This window comes from Schistocerca piceifrons, chromosome X (genome assembly GCF_021461385.2).
Source record: "Schistocerca piceifrons isolate TAMUIC-IGC-003096 chromosome X, iqSchPice1.1, whole genome shotgun sequence".
In the NCBI taxonomy this organism is placed as follows: domain Eukaryota; kingdom Metazoa; phylum Arthropoda; class Insecta; order Orthoptera; family Acrididae; genus Schistocerca; species Schistocerca piceifrons.
In genome coordinates, this window is record NC_060149.1 from 369749809 (window position 1) to 369764681 (window position 14873).

Here is a 14873-nt window from a genome sequence, read left to right on the forward strand (position 1 = left end):
TTCTTTTTTCATTGGTATATATGTGAGAAATAATTCATCTGTGCACAAGTCAATTCAAGTCAAGCGATGCCTTTGCACTGGCAATTTTCTGAAAAGGGTCCATAAGAAGAGGGCCATCAGCTGCACACCATCCAAGTATCTCATCTGCTGACTACAGTCTCTTAGGCAGTTATGGTGGCAGCTCAAAATACTCTACATTGTCATTTTCCTACCCATAGTCCAATATAACGTAGTTTACTAACAAAATAATTTTGCAAATGTTCATTTAGAGAATACATTATTCCTCTTTGTTCTCTTTGTTTCTTTCCTGAGCACTCAGCTGCATAGAAATCTAGATTAGTATCAGAAAAATCCACTTCTCCTTTTGGATCAGAATCATCGAGTACAACTTCTAGGGCAGTGAAAATGTGGCATCTAATTTAGTTATTTCAAAGCTATAGTTGTTTCAACAGCGGATTAGCAAAAACACAAGTAACTGCCAAAAGTAACATGAAACACAATAAAGGGAAGCAACACACAAATTAATGCTGTGAAGTGCAGGTACTTTAGAATCTGGTAACTAAGCAATAGCACAACCTTCTGCAACCTAGAAAATTTTCAACTAAGGACATGAACCACAGTGACAGTTAAATTTTTGTGCACAACACATGCCAGACTCGTGCCTGACTAAGTGCTATCACCCAAATCCTACTTAGGTGCCATCCACAATGTTTTAATCTTGTTTTATTTAAAATATAATGACAGTCAGTTGAACTTTTGCTCTACCTACATTGTTAATCCTACACATATCATAATGAATCTTCCACCACCCAAGGGCTTCAGATTTTTAAAATTATTTCTCTGATGAGATACAATTCTTGAGTCTGGAGTATGGGACTGTTTTGTCGCATTTCCTTTTAGTCCTTAGTGTTGAGTAGTGTGTTGCTTAGTGTGTAAGTACCAGACTACTAAACCAAAAATCTCTGGTTTGATCCCCGATCAGTCCTAGGGTTTTTATCTGTGACTTATTGCTTCTTTCACCTCGACAGTGATTGTTGACATGAAAAATGGTGAGTTGCACCATGGTTCAAACTCCACATTAAACTGTGGGTCCCCCATAACTGGCTTGATAAATCAGTTCAGAGGTCAGAGGCAGACAATAACATACCACCTCTACATGCCCATGCCAAGTAAAGCACTGTGGTGTTTGATACAATCTTCGGATTGATGACTGCTTTACTTAAGTATTGAATAATCTTTAGTGTGCTTTGAATGACACTACATCTGCGAGGCTTTCAGACTCTTCTTCATGTTGAAACCCAGTTCATGAGCTCAGGAGTTCACCAACATCAAATAGTTCTTGCATGTGAACTAATTGTATTTACACACCATTCCTCACTCTTATTACTGATATTTATCTGTTATTAACTGGTCACTTGTTGTAATATCATTTTAAACTTTCTTCATTTTTATAACTTATCATTTCTTTACATGAGAAAGGTAGATATCGTAAAATTAACCATTTCATTAGAATAATGTAAAATGTATTTTAGACTTTATATATAGTGTTTTAATTTTCATGTGATTGTGGTCATGTATAGTTACATTCCTGCCAGGACTTGTTGCGTTCTTCATTCTTTACTTCGGAGAGCTATACACTTTCCTTTACCCTCTTTTTCTGCATGTAGACAGCTTCATAAACAGAGGTGCAAAACTGACTATTTAGTGTTTTAACCTCAAGATCAATTCTTGTCCTTAATATTCCTGATCTTGTGATATTCTTTTGTGTTTAAAGGTCACGGCTTGATAATGGGTCATTGTCAGTGCACATTGGATCAGCTGCCTATGATGAATTACAGGGAAACTACCAGTGTATTGCTTCACTCCCACATGTTGGATCAATTGTTAGCCGAAAGGCATCACTCACTTTGGCACGTAAGTACAGTATTTTAACATTTCAGTGGCATCTGTTGCCTGTACTAGTTATATCTGCAAATCCTTCCCCCACATAGTAATAATTATTATGATAACCTCTGGGTTCCTGAGAAATAACTCTAATTAAAATGCTAAAATGATCATATGTCAAATGATTAACTGGCCAGATGACCCATTTCATCCCCATAATGCCGGTGAAAATTGTGTTTTTGCCCTGTCCCAATAAATCATAAAGTAAAAAGGCAAGAACAAAGTATTGACTGAAACCAGGCGATTGGGAGTAGAAAAAGGCAATAGAATTTAAGGGATGGATGTATGAAGGATTTGAGAAATTACCTTACTAAAGAGGACAGTTATCAGACATTATGTCAGCTTTTCTGAATTAACATTCTCACATTTCTTGCATGATGCTCTATACTGAACAGTATCACTCACAAAAACTATTACTTTTTTAGAAATATGGATTATTCACAACCAGTAATGTTGATGATGACTGATGCCCAAGTAGCGAATACTTAAACATTTGACAGACAGTAAATATTACCCAACATACATACAGTAAAGGCCCGGTTAACTGAGCTCAGGTCATCCAAAACTTGGCTTATCCAGAACACCTCGAAACATCGCAAAACAACAAATTAATACTGTGCTGCACAGAAATAATTAGAAAGTGAGAGTGTTCTATAGCTAGTGGGAAGAGAATGGTGCCCAACCTTGAGTTGTTTCTCCAGCCACCGATTCACCAGTCTAAATATAGCTACACTTTCTACAGTAGATCATTCAGGTGGTTGTTTACTTCTGTTATACGTGTGTTTTTTTGTGCTATGCCACCTAAGCGGGATTATGTTGTGACTACTTTTCCTGATAAATTAGTTGCTGTCAAAGAAACTGAAAAAGGAAGTTTATTGAAAACTGCTGTTGCTAATTATGGAGTTGGTGTTTCTGTTGTTTCTGAGTGGGTGAAGTCTAACTTTCTAGAGCAAGCTGTAAAAAATCTTCACAGAACAACCTGGAAAACATCTCATCTACATCTACATGATTACTCTGCAATTCACAATTAAGTGCCTGGCAGAGGGTTCAGTGAACCACCTTGAAGCTGTCTCTCTACCGTTCCACTCTAGAACAACGCACGAGAAAAACGAGCACTTAAATTTTTGTGTACGAGCCCTGATTTCTCTTATTTTATTGTGATGATCTTTTCTTCCTATGTAGGTGGGTGCCAGCAGAATGTTTTCGCAATTGGAGGAGAAACCTAGTGATTGAAATTTCATGAGAAGATCCCCTCGCATTGACAGACAGTAAATATTACCCAACTCGTGTTACATATATACATACATACAACATACCATGTACATACAGTAAAGTTTTTGTTTTCATGATTCCTACTCCAATTCACATATCATGTCTGTGGCACAATCTCTCCGATTTCGCGACAATACAAAACGAGCCGCCCTTCTTTGAACTTTTTCAATGTTACCTATCAGTCCTACTTGATGCGAATCCCAAACTGCACAGCAGTACTCAAGAATGGACGGACAAGTGTAGTGTAAGCAGTCTCTTTAGTAAATCTGTTGCACCTTGTAAGTGTTCTGCCAATGAATCGCAGTCTTTGGTTTGCACTACCCACAATGTTATCTATGTGATCGTTTCAGTTTATGTTATTTGTAATAGTAATCCCTAAGTATTCAGTTTAATTTACAGCCTTCAGATTTATGTTATTTATTGTGCAATGGAAATTCAGTGGATTTCTTTTAGTACTCATGTGAATAACTTCACACTTTTCTTTATTCAGGGTCAATTGCCACTTTTTGCACCATACAGATATCTTATCTAAATCATTTTGCAATTTGTTTTGGTCATCCAATGACTTTACAAGATGGTAAATGACAGCATCATCTGCAAATAATCTAAGAAGGCTACTCAGATTGTCTCCTATGTCGTTAATATAGATCAGGGACAATAGAGGGCCTACAACACTTCCTTCGGGATCGCCGGATATTACTTCTGTTTTACTCAATGACTTTCCATCTGTTACCTGTTACTACGAACTGTGACCTTTCTGACAGGAAATCACAAATCCAGTCGCACAACTGAGGTGATATTCCATAGGCATGCAGTTTGGTTAAAAGACACTTGTGAGGAATGGTGTCGAAAGCCTTCTGGAAATCTAAAAATATGGAATCAATATGACATCCCCTGTCGATAGCACTCATTACGTCATGAGTATAAGGAGCTAGTTGTGTTTTGCAAGAACAATATTTTCTGAATCTGTGCTGACTGTGTGTCGATAAATCGTTTTCTTTGAGGTACTTCGTAATGTTCAAATACAGTATATGTTCCAAAACCCTACTGCAAATCGACATTAGTGATATTGGCCTGTAATTCAGCACATTACTCCTACTTCCCTTTTTGTGTATTGGTGTGACTTGAGCAATTTTCCATTCTTTAGGTACGGATCTTTCCGTGAGCGAGCAGTTGTATATAATTGCTAAATATGGAGCTATTGTATCAGCATACTCTGAGAGGAACCTGACTAGTGTACAATCTGGTCTGGAGGCCTTGCCTTTATTAAGTGATTTAAGCTGCTTTGCTACACCGAGGATGTCTACTTCTAAGAGGGTTGAATGAAAAGTAATGCCTCCACCTTCGTTAACTGGGTTTGGCTGGGTATATTTTAATAAATCAAATGCAGAAATAATCCTTAGAATGTCATCTTTAATTACCAATATTTACTTGTCCACATAATCACCAGCCAATTGGATACATTTCTGCCAACGTTGAACAAGTTTTCTGAAGCCGTCACACAAGAAGTTGACACACTGTTTCCGCAACCACAGTCTCACAGTTCTCTCAATGTCTTCATCAGAAGCGTAATGATGTCCCCGCAGATTGTCTTTCATTATCAGAAACAGATGGAAATCAGAATCAGATGGTGCTAAATCTGAACTGTGTGGAGGATGCTGTACGGTGGTGAGATTCAGTCTCTGAAGTTCTGCTGTGGTGGCGCGTGAAGCATCCGGGGTACTCATCACGCACAGATCTTCCAATAGCCAAACAAAGCAATAATGTGACCCACACATTCTTGTGAAATGCCGATTGTGCTTGCAATTTCTCGCTTAGTGATACGACGATCATCCTGAATCAATCTGTCAACATTTCGCTTGTGAAACTCTGTGGTTGCTGTCACAGGACTTCCAACTCTTTGTTTGCCACGCAGATCAGATGTTCCCGCCTCAACATCTTTAAACTTACTTGCCCAACAATGCATAGTACTCACATCAACACAATCACCATAAACTGCTTTCATTCTCTGGTGAATCTCCTTTGGGTGACACCTTCTGCTGTCAAGAATTCAGTGACTGCATGTTGCTTAAATCACATTGACTGACAGTCTGTGCAGGGTTCCATACTTCACACTGTAACAACACAACCATTCAGTGCTAAGGCTTCCCGCCAACTGGAGTTGTAGAGAAGAGGCTAAGGAAGAAGACAGTACCTGCCGCATACCAATGCTGCCAACTGTTGAAGAGTTATGAAGGTGGAGGCATTACTTTTCAGTCACCCCTCATATGTCTTTCACCTTGGCAGTTCTTGATTGGAATTCAAGAATATTTACTTTGTCTTCTTTGATGAAGGAGTTTCGGAAAACCGTGTTTAATAACTCTGCTTTAGTGGCACTGGCATCAGTGACTTCACCATTGTTATTGCGGAGTGAAAGTATTGATTGCGTCTTGCCACTGGTGTGCTTTATGTATGACAGAATCTCTTCGGATTTTCTGCCAGATTCCGAGACAGAGTTTCATTGTGGAAATTATTAAAAGCATCTCGCATTTGAAGCACATGCTATATTTCGAACTTCTGCAAAACTTTGCCAATCTTGGGGATTTTACGTTCTTTTAAATTTGGCATGCTTTTTTCATTGCCTCTCCAACAGCAATCTGACCCATTTTGTGTGCCATGGGGGGGATCAGTACCATCACTTATTAATTTATGTAGTATATATATCTCAATTGCTGTCGATACTATCTCTTTCCTATCATTCCATGTCTTTTCAACGACTTTCAAAATGTTGGTGAAGCTCTTTATATCTTTGGTTCACCTGACAATGAGAAAAAGGTATGCCTTTCAGTGGCCGTATAAATGAAGAAAAAGCAAAAATGTTAACTTAGTTGTTTGGTGAGCGATGAAAAAATTCAATTTTCCAGCTCTGGATGGTTAGACAGGTTTAAAAATAGATGTGGCATTCTGTAACTTAATATATGTGGCAGCAAGTTATCTGCAGATCCAGATGCAGTTGATGTTTGGAAAACGAGTTTGATGATTATAGTTGGGGCTACACTAAGGACCATATTTATATTGCTGATGAAACAGATGTTAATGTGAAGATGATTTTAAGATGTTGCCTACGGGATCCTTAACTTTCTTCAAAGAATTGTCTGCCCCAGCACACAAAATGAAAAAAGAACAGAAAATGATTCTTTTGGCATCAATCACTTCTGGCACATAGACTACCCTCAATACTTATCAGAAAGGTGAAAAGCCTCTAGGATAAGAGTGTTCCTGAAATACATTACCAGGTTTTTATAGAGACCAAAAACTTCTTGGATGTCTCTTGAATGCTTTGCCAAATGTTTTAGTGATCAGTAGTACTGAAAGTTGTAAAGATATTAACTAAAAAAAATTCCTTAAAAAAGTGAACTTATTGGAAATGCACATATGTATCATTAGGAGTTAAAACATGTTGATTTGTGTTGTGTTACCAGTGCAATTCAGTCACTGGATAAGGCATAATAATGACATTTAAAAAGCACAGCCATGTGCAATATTTGAGAACCATCCTGCAAGATAGTGACATGCAAAACAAAAACATGAATCAATCTGTGAAGGCAGTAAATAAGAAACAAATAATTTACTGTTTTGCCCAAGTGTGGAATAATGTGAAAGCAGAAACTCTTCAAAATTTCTGGAGAAAACTGTATGATGCTCTTTACAGAGAAGACTTGGAAAATTTTGAAAACTTGACTGAAATGCTAAAAGGAATTTCCAGATGCAAAGACATGGATATGTGCAAGACGAATGAATGGATTGTCGCGGACAATTTGCAAGAAATGACAAACCAAGAAATTGTAGTTTTTCAGCACTTCAAAACCTTTCAAAAATCTGTATAGTATTAACAAAACAAAATATTGTACAAGTATTAGATGTTCACGGCTTAACAGAAAAATAATTTCTATCCGCAACTGCTTACCTCCCTTTAGTTTGGTTAACCGGGTTTGTACTGTACTTGCTTTCAGCCATGTTTGTGAATATAGCTACTCTAATACAAGAGGCAGAGCACTCCAAATTATATTATCACAACAATATTCTACAAAATGTTATGTGAGTATCAAAAATATGTGTGTATGTACGCTAACTAAGCTAAACTGGAGGGGACTACATTGGCTGCTCTTTACATACAATCATGTCTTCATGATCTACATAATCACCAAATGAATTTACTACTGAGGTACGTACAGTATGGAAGGACTGTAGCAAATGAGACACAATTGAGGTACAAAATTTGTCTCCTGAGTCTGTTCATTTAGAGCAGCAGTTCCCAACCTTTTTCGACTCATGAACTGCTTCTATGATGACCTGAGTTGGATGAACCACTGACTTTTAAACATACATACAGCACACATGCATAAAATTTAATTCCAAGCAAAAAGTTTAATAACTTTAACTTAACCCTTAATGGTTAAAATCAGAAGTTATTCTAGTTACAGCTTGAAAGTTACATGATCTATAGGCCTAGTTGCAATAATCTGTCGCTTGGAATTCAGTGAGAAGGTTGTGTCTGCTTTGCATAGCACAGAGCTTTGAAGTCAGGAACCACAGAAGTTAAACAAAGTCCCAAACTGCTTTCAGCACAAAGTCTTTTTCTGTATTTATTTCTTAAATAGTCACATGAAGAAATTGACGTTTTGCACAAATATGTGGAGGAAATGAGTAATAAAGATGTTATGGATTTATTCGATAATGCTGGAAACTCCATTAAACTTAACCAAAACCCGATTAATGACAAAGATTTATAACTTTTCTGTAAGTGAAAATCAATGGAAATTTCAAGAAGGTACTCTTTTTCATTTACGCTTAATGTGGATTCTAAAATTTTGTTGCATTTATTTATGTTGCATTTATTAATGTTGCATTCACAGATGGGCTCTTGTTTCTAAAAGCATGCCTGATGGATTGAAATCTGTGCTGGATAATGCAGTGAAAATAATTAGTTTTATTAATGCTCACCCTAAAAATTCCTTCATCTTTGCAGTGCTTTGAGAGGAAATAGGAATCATTATCTCACACTGAAGTTAGGTGGCTATCTCCAGGTAGAACTACTTCCAGGCTGTCTCATTTGCTACAGTCCTTCCATACTGTACGTACCTCAGTAGTACATTCATTTGGTGATTATGTAGATCATGAAGACATGATTGTATGTAAAGAGCAGCCAATGTAGTCCCCTCCAGTTTAGCTTAGTTAGCGTACATACACACTTATTTTTGATACTCTTTGAAGGGATTGCAAATGCAGTTGTTGTTATTGGACGTAGCAGGGAAATATTCTCTCAAGGTTTTTCCTAAACTTCGTCTTTATGCTCATACAGCCTGGAAGTAGTTCTACCTGGAGATAGCCACCTAACTTCAGCGTGAGATAATGATTCCTATTTCCTCTCAAAGCACTGCAAAGATGCAGGAATTTTTAGGGCGAGCAATAATAAAATTAATTATTTTCACTGCATTATCCAGCACAGATTTCAATCCATCAGGCATGCTTTTAGAAATAAGAGCCTATCTGTGAATGCAACAGTGTCTCCAAGATATGTTCAGTGGTACCAATTTCACTTTAGGCAACAAACCTAGCATAACAGCCTGTCATAGATTTTGCACCATCTGAACAAATGCTTAAGCAATGAGTCCAGTCTGTTGAATTTTCGTGAAAGTATTTGTTGCTTAACTGAACTGTATCTTCTCCCATAGTTCTCTCTTTTAAGGGTCTGCAGAATAGTTGCTCCTCTTCCACAGGCCCCCCATTAACACTCTGAAGAGCCAAAGAAACTGGTACTGGTGCACCTACCTAATATTGTTTAGGCCCCCCGCAGGTGCACATAAGTGCCACAACAATGATGTGGCATGGACTTGACTAATGTCTGAAGTAATGCTGGAGGGAATTGAGACCATGAATCCTGCAGGGCTGTCCACAAATTTGTATGGGTATGAGGGGGTGGAGATCTCTTCTGAACAGCACATTGCAAGGCATCCCAGGTATGCTCAATAATATTCATGTTTGGGGAGTTTGATGGCCAGTGGAAGTATTTAAACTTAGAAGAGTGTTCCTGGAACCACTCTGCAGCAGTTCTGGGCATGTGGGGTGTTGCATTGTCTTGCTGGACATGAATGGATTCAGGTGATTAGATAGGATGCTTACATACGTGTCGCGAGTCTTATCTATACGTATCAGGGGTCCCATATCACTCCAACTACACACGCCTCACACCATTACAGTGCCTCGACCAGCTTGAACAGTCCCTTGCTGACATGCAGGGTCCATGGATTCATAAGGTTGTCTCCATACCTGGACACATCCATCTGCTCCTTACAATTTGAAATGAGACTCGTCTGACCAGGCAACACGTTTCCAGTCATCGCCAGTCTAATGTCAGTGTTGACAGGCCCAGACAAGGCATAAAGCTTTGTGTCGTGCAGTCATCAAGGGTACACGAGTGGGCCTTCGGCTCTGAAAGACCATATTGATGATGTTTCAGTGAGTGGTTCGCACACTAACACTTGTTGGTGGCCCAGCATTGAAATCTGCAGCAATTTGTGGAGAGGTTGCACTTCCGTCACGTTGAAGTATTCTTTTCAGACATCGTTGGTCCTGTTCTTGCAGGATCTTTTTTGGCCAGGCAGTGTCAGAGATTTGATGTTTTACTGGATTCTTGATATTCACGGTACACTCGTGAAATGGTCGTATGGGAAAATCGCCACTTTATTGCTACCTCAGAGATGCTGTGTCCCATTGCTCGTGCACCAACTATAACACCATGTTCAAACTCACTCAAATCTTGATGACCTGCCATTGAAGCAGCAGTAACCGATCTAACGAATGCGCCAGACACTTGTTGTTATATATATGTGTTGCCGACCACAGCGCCATGTTCTGCTTGTTTACATATCTCTTTATTTGAATACACGTGCCTATACCAGTTTCTTTGGCGCTTCAGTGTATAATGGTTGAAAAGTGACAAAATGGCTAAGTTGGCAACATCAGACGATCCGTCAAGTTGAATCGCAGAAGAAGGACTGTCACGATTTCTTTCCAAAATTTCATTTTTGACGTTATTTGACATGTCATTAATCTTCATCAACCTGTGTACTCCTCAAACCACTGTGAGGTACATGGCAGAGGGTAGGTCTCATTGGACCAGTTATTAGGGTTTCTTCCTGTTCCATTTCACATATGCAGTGCAGGAAGAATGATTGTTTGAATGCCTCTGTGCATGCAGTAATTATTCTAAGCTTATCCTCATTAACCCTAGGTGAGTGATACGTAGGAGGTTGTAGTGTAATCGGGATAGTTAACGTCTGTCTTCAGGGGTCTGCCAGTTCTGTTCCTTCAGTATCTCTGTGACACACTTCCACAGATAAAACAAACCTGTGACCATTCATGCTGCACTTCTCTGTTTATGTTCAATATCTCTGCCCCCCATTGTTGAAACCTTATCAAGATCTGACTGAATATTTATGCAACTTCTCTCAGATAGTATTTCATTATGGATAACCGCATCATTTGCAAAAAGCCTGATTTTACTATTAATAGTGTCTGCAAGGTCATTAATATACAACATGAACAGCAAGGGTCCCAACACACTTCCCTGGGGCACATCCGAATTTCTACATGCAAGATAACCTGCTCTGTCCTCCCTACCAAAAAGTTCTCAGTCTAGTCACCAGTTTCACTTAATACCCCACTATGATCGTACTTTTGACATTAAGCATAGGTGCAGTACTGAGCTAATTGCTTTTCGGGAATCAAAAAACACTGCATCTACCTGGTTGCCGTGATCCAAAGCTTTCAGTATGTCATGTGAGAAAAGTGCGAGTTGGGTTTCACATGATTGATGTTTTCAAAATCCATGCTAGTTGGCATTGAGGAGGTCATTCTGTTAAAGGTACATTCTCTTTGAGCTCATAATATGTTCTAAGAGTCTACAGCAAATCAGTGTCAAGGATATTGGGCGGTAGTTTTGTGGATCACTTCTACTACCCCCCTTGTAGATTTGTGTAACCTGTGCCTTTTTCCAAGAACTGGGCATGGTTTTTTGTTCAAGGGATCTATGATAGATTATAGTCAGAAGAGGCGATAACTCAGCCACAAATTCAATACAGAGTGTCAAGGATTCCATCGACGCCTGGAGCTTTGTCCAATTTTAATGATTTCAGCTGTTGCTCAACACTAATACTTATTTCATTCACCTTTTCAGTGATATCAGGTTAAAATGGGAGCAATTCTCCTGCGTTTTACTTTGTAAAGGAGCATTTGAAAAGAGAGTTAAGCATTTCAGTTTTTGCTTTGCTACCCTCAAGTTCAGTTCCTGTCTCATTCACTAGGGACTGGACACTAACTTTGGTGCCACTAACAGCATTTACATATGACCAGAATTTGTTTGGATTTTGGGAAGTGTCATTTGACAGTATTCTGCTGCAGTATTCATTGAAGGCATCACACATTGTTCTCTTCACAGTCAAACAGGTTTCATTCAGAATATCTCTATTTATGGTCCTACACTTTGTTTTACATATATTATGCAGTAATCTCTGTTTCTTTAGAAGTGTCTTTACACTGACTGTATTCCATGGAGGCTCTCTTCCATTGTGAACTGCCCTACTGGGTACATATCTTTCCAGTGCTTGGTCAACTATTTTTTTAAACTTGAGCCAGCATTTCTCTTTGTGCTCCTGATCTGTGCTGAAAGTTTCAAGTTCTTCAGTGAGATATGACATTACTGATTCTTTTATCTAGTTTACAAAAAATATATATCTTTCTGCTTGTTTTTCATTGTTGTCACAACTGTGCCATGGTCACTGATACCAGTTTTGATGTGGAAATCCTCAAAGATGTCATGTATATTTGTTGTCATTAAATCCAATATATTTCCATCATGAGTGGAGTTCCTAACTGTCTGTTCTAAGTAGTTTTCAGAGAAGACATCTAGTAAAGTTCCACAGGATGTATTATCGTGCCCACCACTAACAAAACTATAATTTTTCGAATTAATTTTTGGACGATTAAAGTCTTTACCAAAGATTACAGTATGATTGGGGATCTTACGTACAAGTGAACTAAAGGTTTTCTGTAAAGTTTTTAGTTACATCAGGAGGTGAGTATGGTGGGCGATAGAAAGATGCAATTATTGTGTTATAACTACCTGTGATACTGAGTCTTGCCCAATCAGTCCCACATGCAGCTTCAGTTTCTATCTCGGTGGATTTGAGCTTCTTGTCTACTGTGACAAATACACTTCCATTTCCCATTTTCCTATCTTTTCCATATACACTTAAATTTTCCCCAAAAGTCTCACTTCTATCAATTTCATGTTTCAACCAGCCTTCTGTACATAGTATTATGTGAGATCCCCTGCTTTTCATAAGTGCTTTTGTTGCGAATGTTTCGACAGTTTACCACGAGGCATTTAATACTCTCCCCTGTGGGATGCATTTATTTCACTCTTATGCTGATACTTTTGCGTTTTCTACAGCTATTGGTATCTGAATTGGATGGAGAGTCGCCTATCTAAAAAATCCTTGCGTGCACCCTACACACAGTCAGCTACCTGAGTGGCAGCCTCTGATGTGTAGTGCACACCTGACCTATTTGGGCGGGATTCTACAGTTCTCAACCCTATAATGAAGCACTTTTTTCATTTTTTTTAGTGGATCCATAACGTCTTCGTGTGGCATATAGAGAAAATAAAAGTCTGTCGACCTTCTGTATTTCTGTTTTTCAGTTTTATTTCCGATACTTGCCGGAAATGAACTCTAAAAACTGAAACATCCGACATTTAATGACCGTTAATTCAATACACACATTTGCTTCATTGCTATAAGTGTTAGGAAGAAGAGTCCAGTCTATATCCAGTCTCTCTGCAATGAAGAGAAAATATGTGGTTTTTATTTATTTTTATTTTTTATTTTTTACAGGTCAAACAGTTACTAAGTGCGTCTTTTCTTATGTGTCTGTTGTATTTATTAGATAGTGTGTGCTACCATGTGTAGTCTTCTATGTTCAAATTTGAAATGAATTTTTGTTAAACTTGTATTTCATCTTTTATACTACATACATAAATAAATTAATAACATTTATGTGAACATCTTTTGTTTTATTTATTTTGTTCTAGCAAGGAGTATTTCCTCAGTCAATTATAAATCAAGTTACAGGTTTCAGAAATCATTTTAGTTAAAAATTGTAGGGATACAACAGCACTGAATTTGAAGTCCTCTTAACTTCTGCCACTTGCTAGAAATCATAACATAGTTAACAGCCTCTCCTTGCAGCTTACAGCCTCTCTCATGACTGTATTTTTGTTCATTAAGAATGGTTTGATGATATCCAGCAGCTCCAAAATGCATGGTTCATCCCTTCTTAGATAATTATGAAAATCGTGAGATCCCAACTGCTTAAGTAACAGAATGTGGGTGAATTTCTTTCCTTGCATTTGCCACTTCTTTGCCCACTTCCTTCTCTCGGCCATTTTTGGCCTTGTTACCTTTGAAACAACCAGGGCAAACCCCATTTTTGTTTCTGTGTAAAACCAAGCAGGATCTCGTAGAACATAAACGCATTGAACTTAAGATAAACAAATCACAACAACATGAATGTGCTGAATCACTGAGTGCAGTCAGTTGGGATGAAATTGGTCGGTCAGTTGGCCAATAAATATCTGTGTGTGTGTGTGTGTGTGTGTGTGTGTGTGTGTGTGAGGGTAGAGAGAGAGAGAGAGAGAGAGAGAGAGAGAGAGAGAGAGAGAGAGAGATATCGCTGACTGCTATGAAAGGGGAAAAGTACTATGCTAATTACAGTTGTGCTTAAGAACTTTTGTCTGAAATACAGAAAGCGCGTGATTGCTATTTTTGTAACACACATGTCCCCATTGTAGAAATAGACACAAAATTAGCCAGTAGTCAACATTTTTTGTAACGTATGTGGTCAAGTTCATTGTCATTGTCCGTTAAATATTGAGAAATGTATTACCATAAAGTGGGGGTACTTTGCCCATAGGAGGTTAACATTTTTCCAACTCTGAACTCTGACAGAAGATTCAGCCCTGCCTAGTACATATTCTAGTAAAGATTTCTGAATGGTTTTGATTCTGTTCAATAGTTGACAGTTTCTACTAGCTTATATGTTTGAGTTATTCTGCGACTCACTATCTTGGATATTTTCTGCTAACAAAATGTGTACTGCTGTATTTTTGAGATAATTGTTGTCAATGAAAAGTGGTATTTTCTACTAGAAAACCGCAACAGTATTTTCAGTACTTTGTTTTATATCTGATTCAACTTGGGATGAATCTTATTACATTGAAAATGCTTACTACTAAGAGATTGATGTTGTTATAGTATGATGCAAATGTAAATGGGAGCTAGGACCTGGAATCCGTAAGAAATGGAACACTTGCTTTGGAATGTCACAAGATTTCTAAACCAGTGCCAGATACTAGTAAATGACTTAAGACAAGGAAAAATATAGCCAGTGCATGATTATCTAGTGATGAAGACTTATTAGAACAACAAATTCATGGGTAAATTTAGACAAAGATTGGGTACTGTATAGAAGAAATCAAATGGAAGTGTTAGCAGCATCTACAGAGAATGAAGAGAGCCTATCAAAACCATAGGAAAAACTGAAGCCAATCAGAAAGG

General features: G+C 38.1%; 1 protein-coding gene across 1 annotated transcript in view; it reads left to right on the forward strand.

Moving 5' to 3' along the window:
* The window catches only part of LOC124721776 (neogenin), a 236504-nt gene that overhangs the window by 45574 nt on the left and 176057 nt on the right, over positions 1 to 14873 (forward strand). The window contains exon 3 of the mRNA XM_047246889.1: positions 1775 to 1914. Within this exon, the coding sequence (XP_047102845.1) occupies positions 1775 to 1914 (140 nt within the window). The remainder of the gene's footprint in view (positions 1 to 1774; positions 1915 to 14873) is intronic.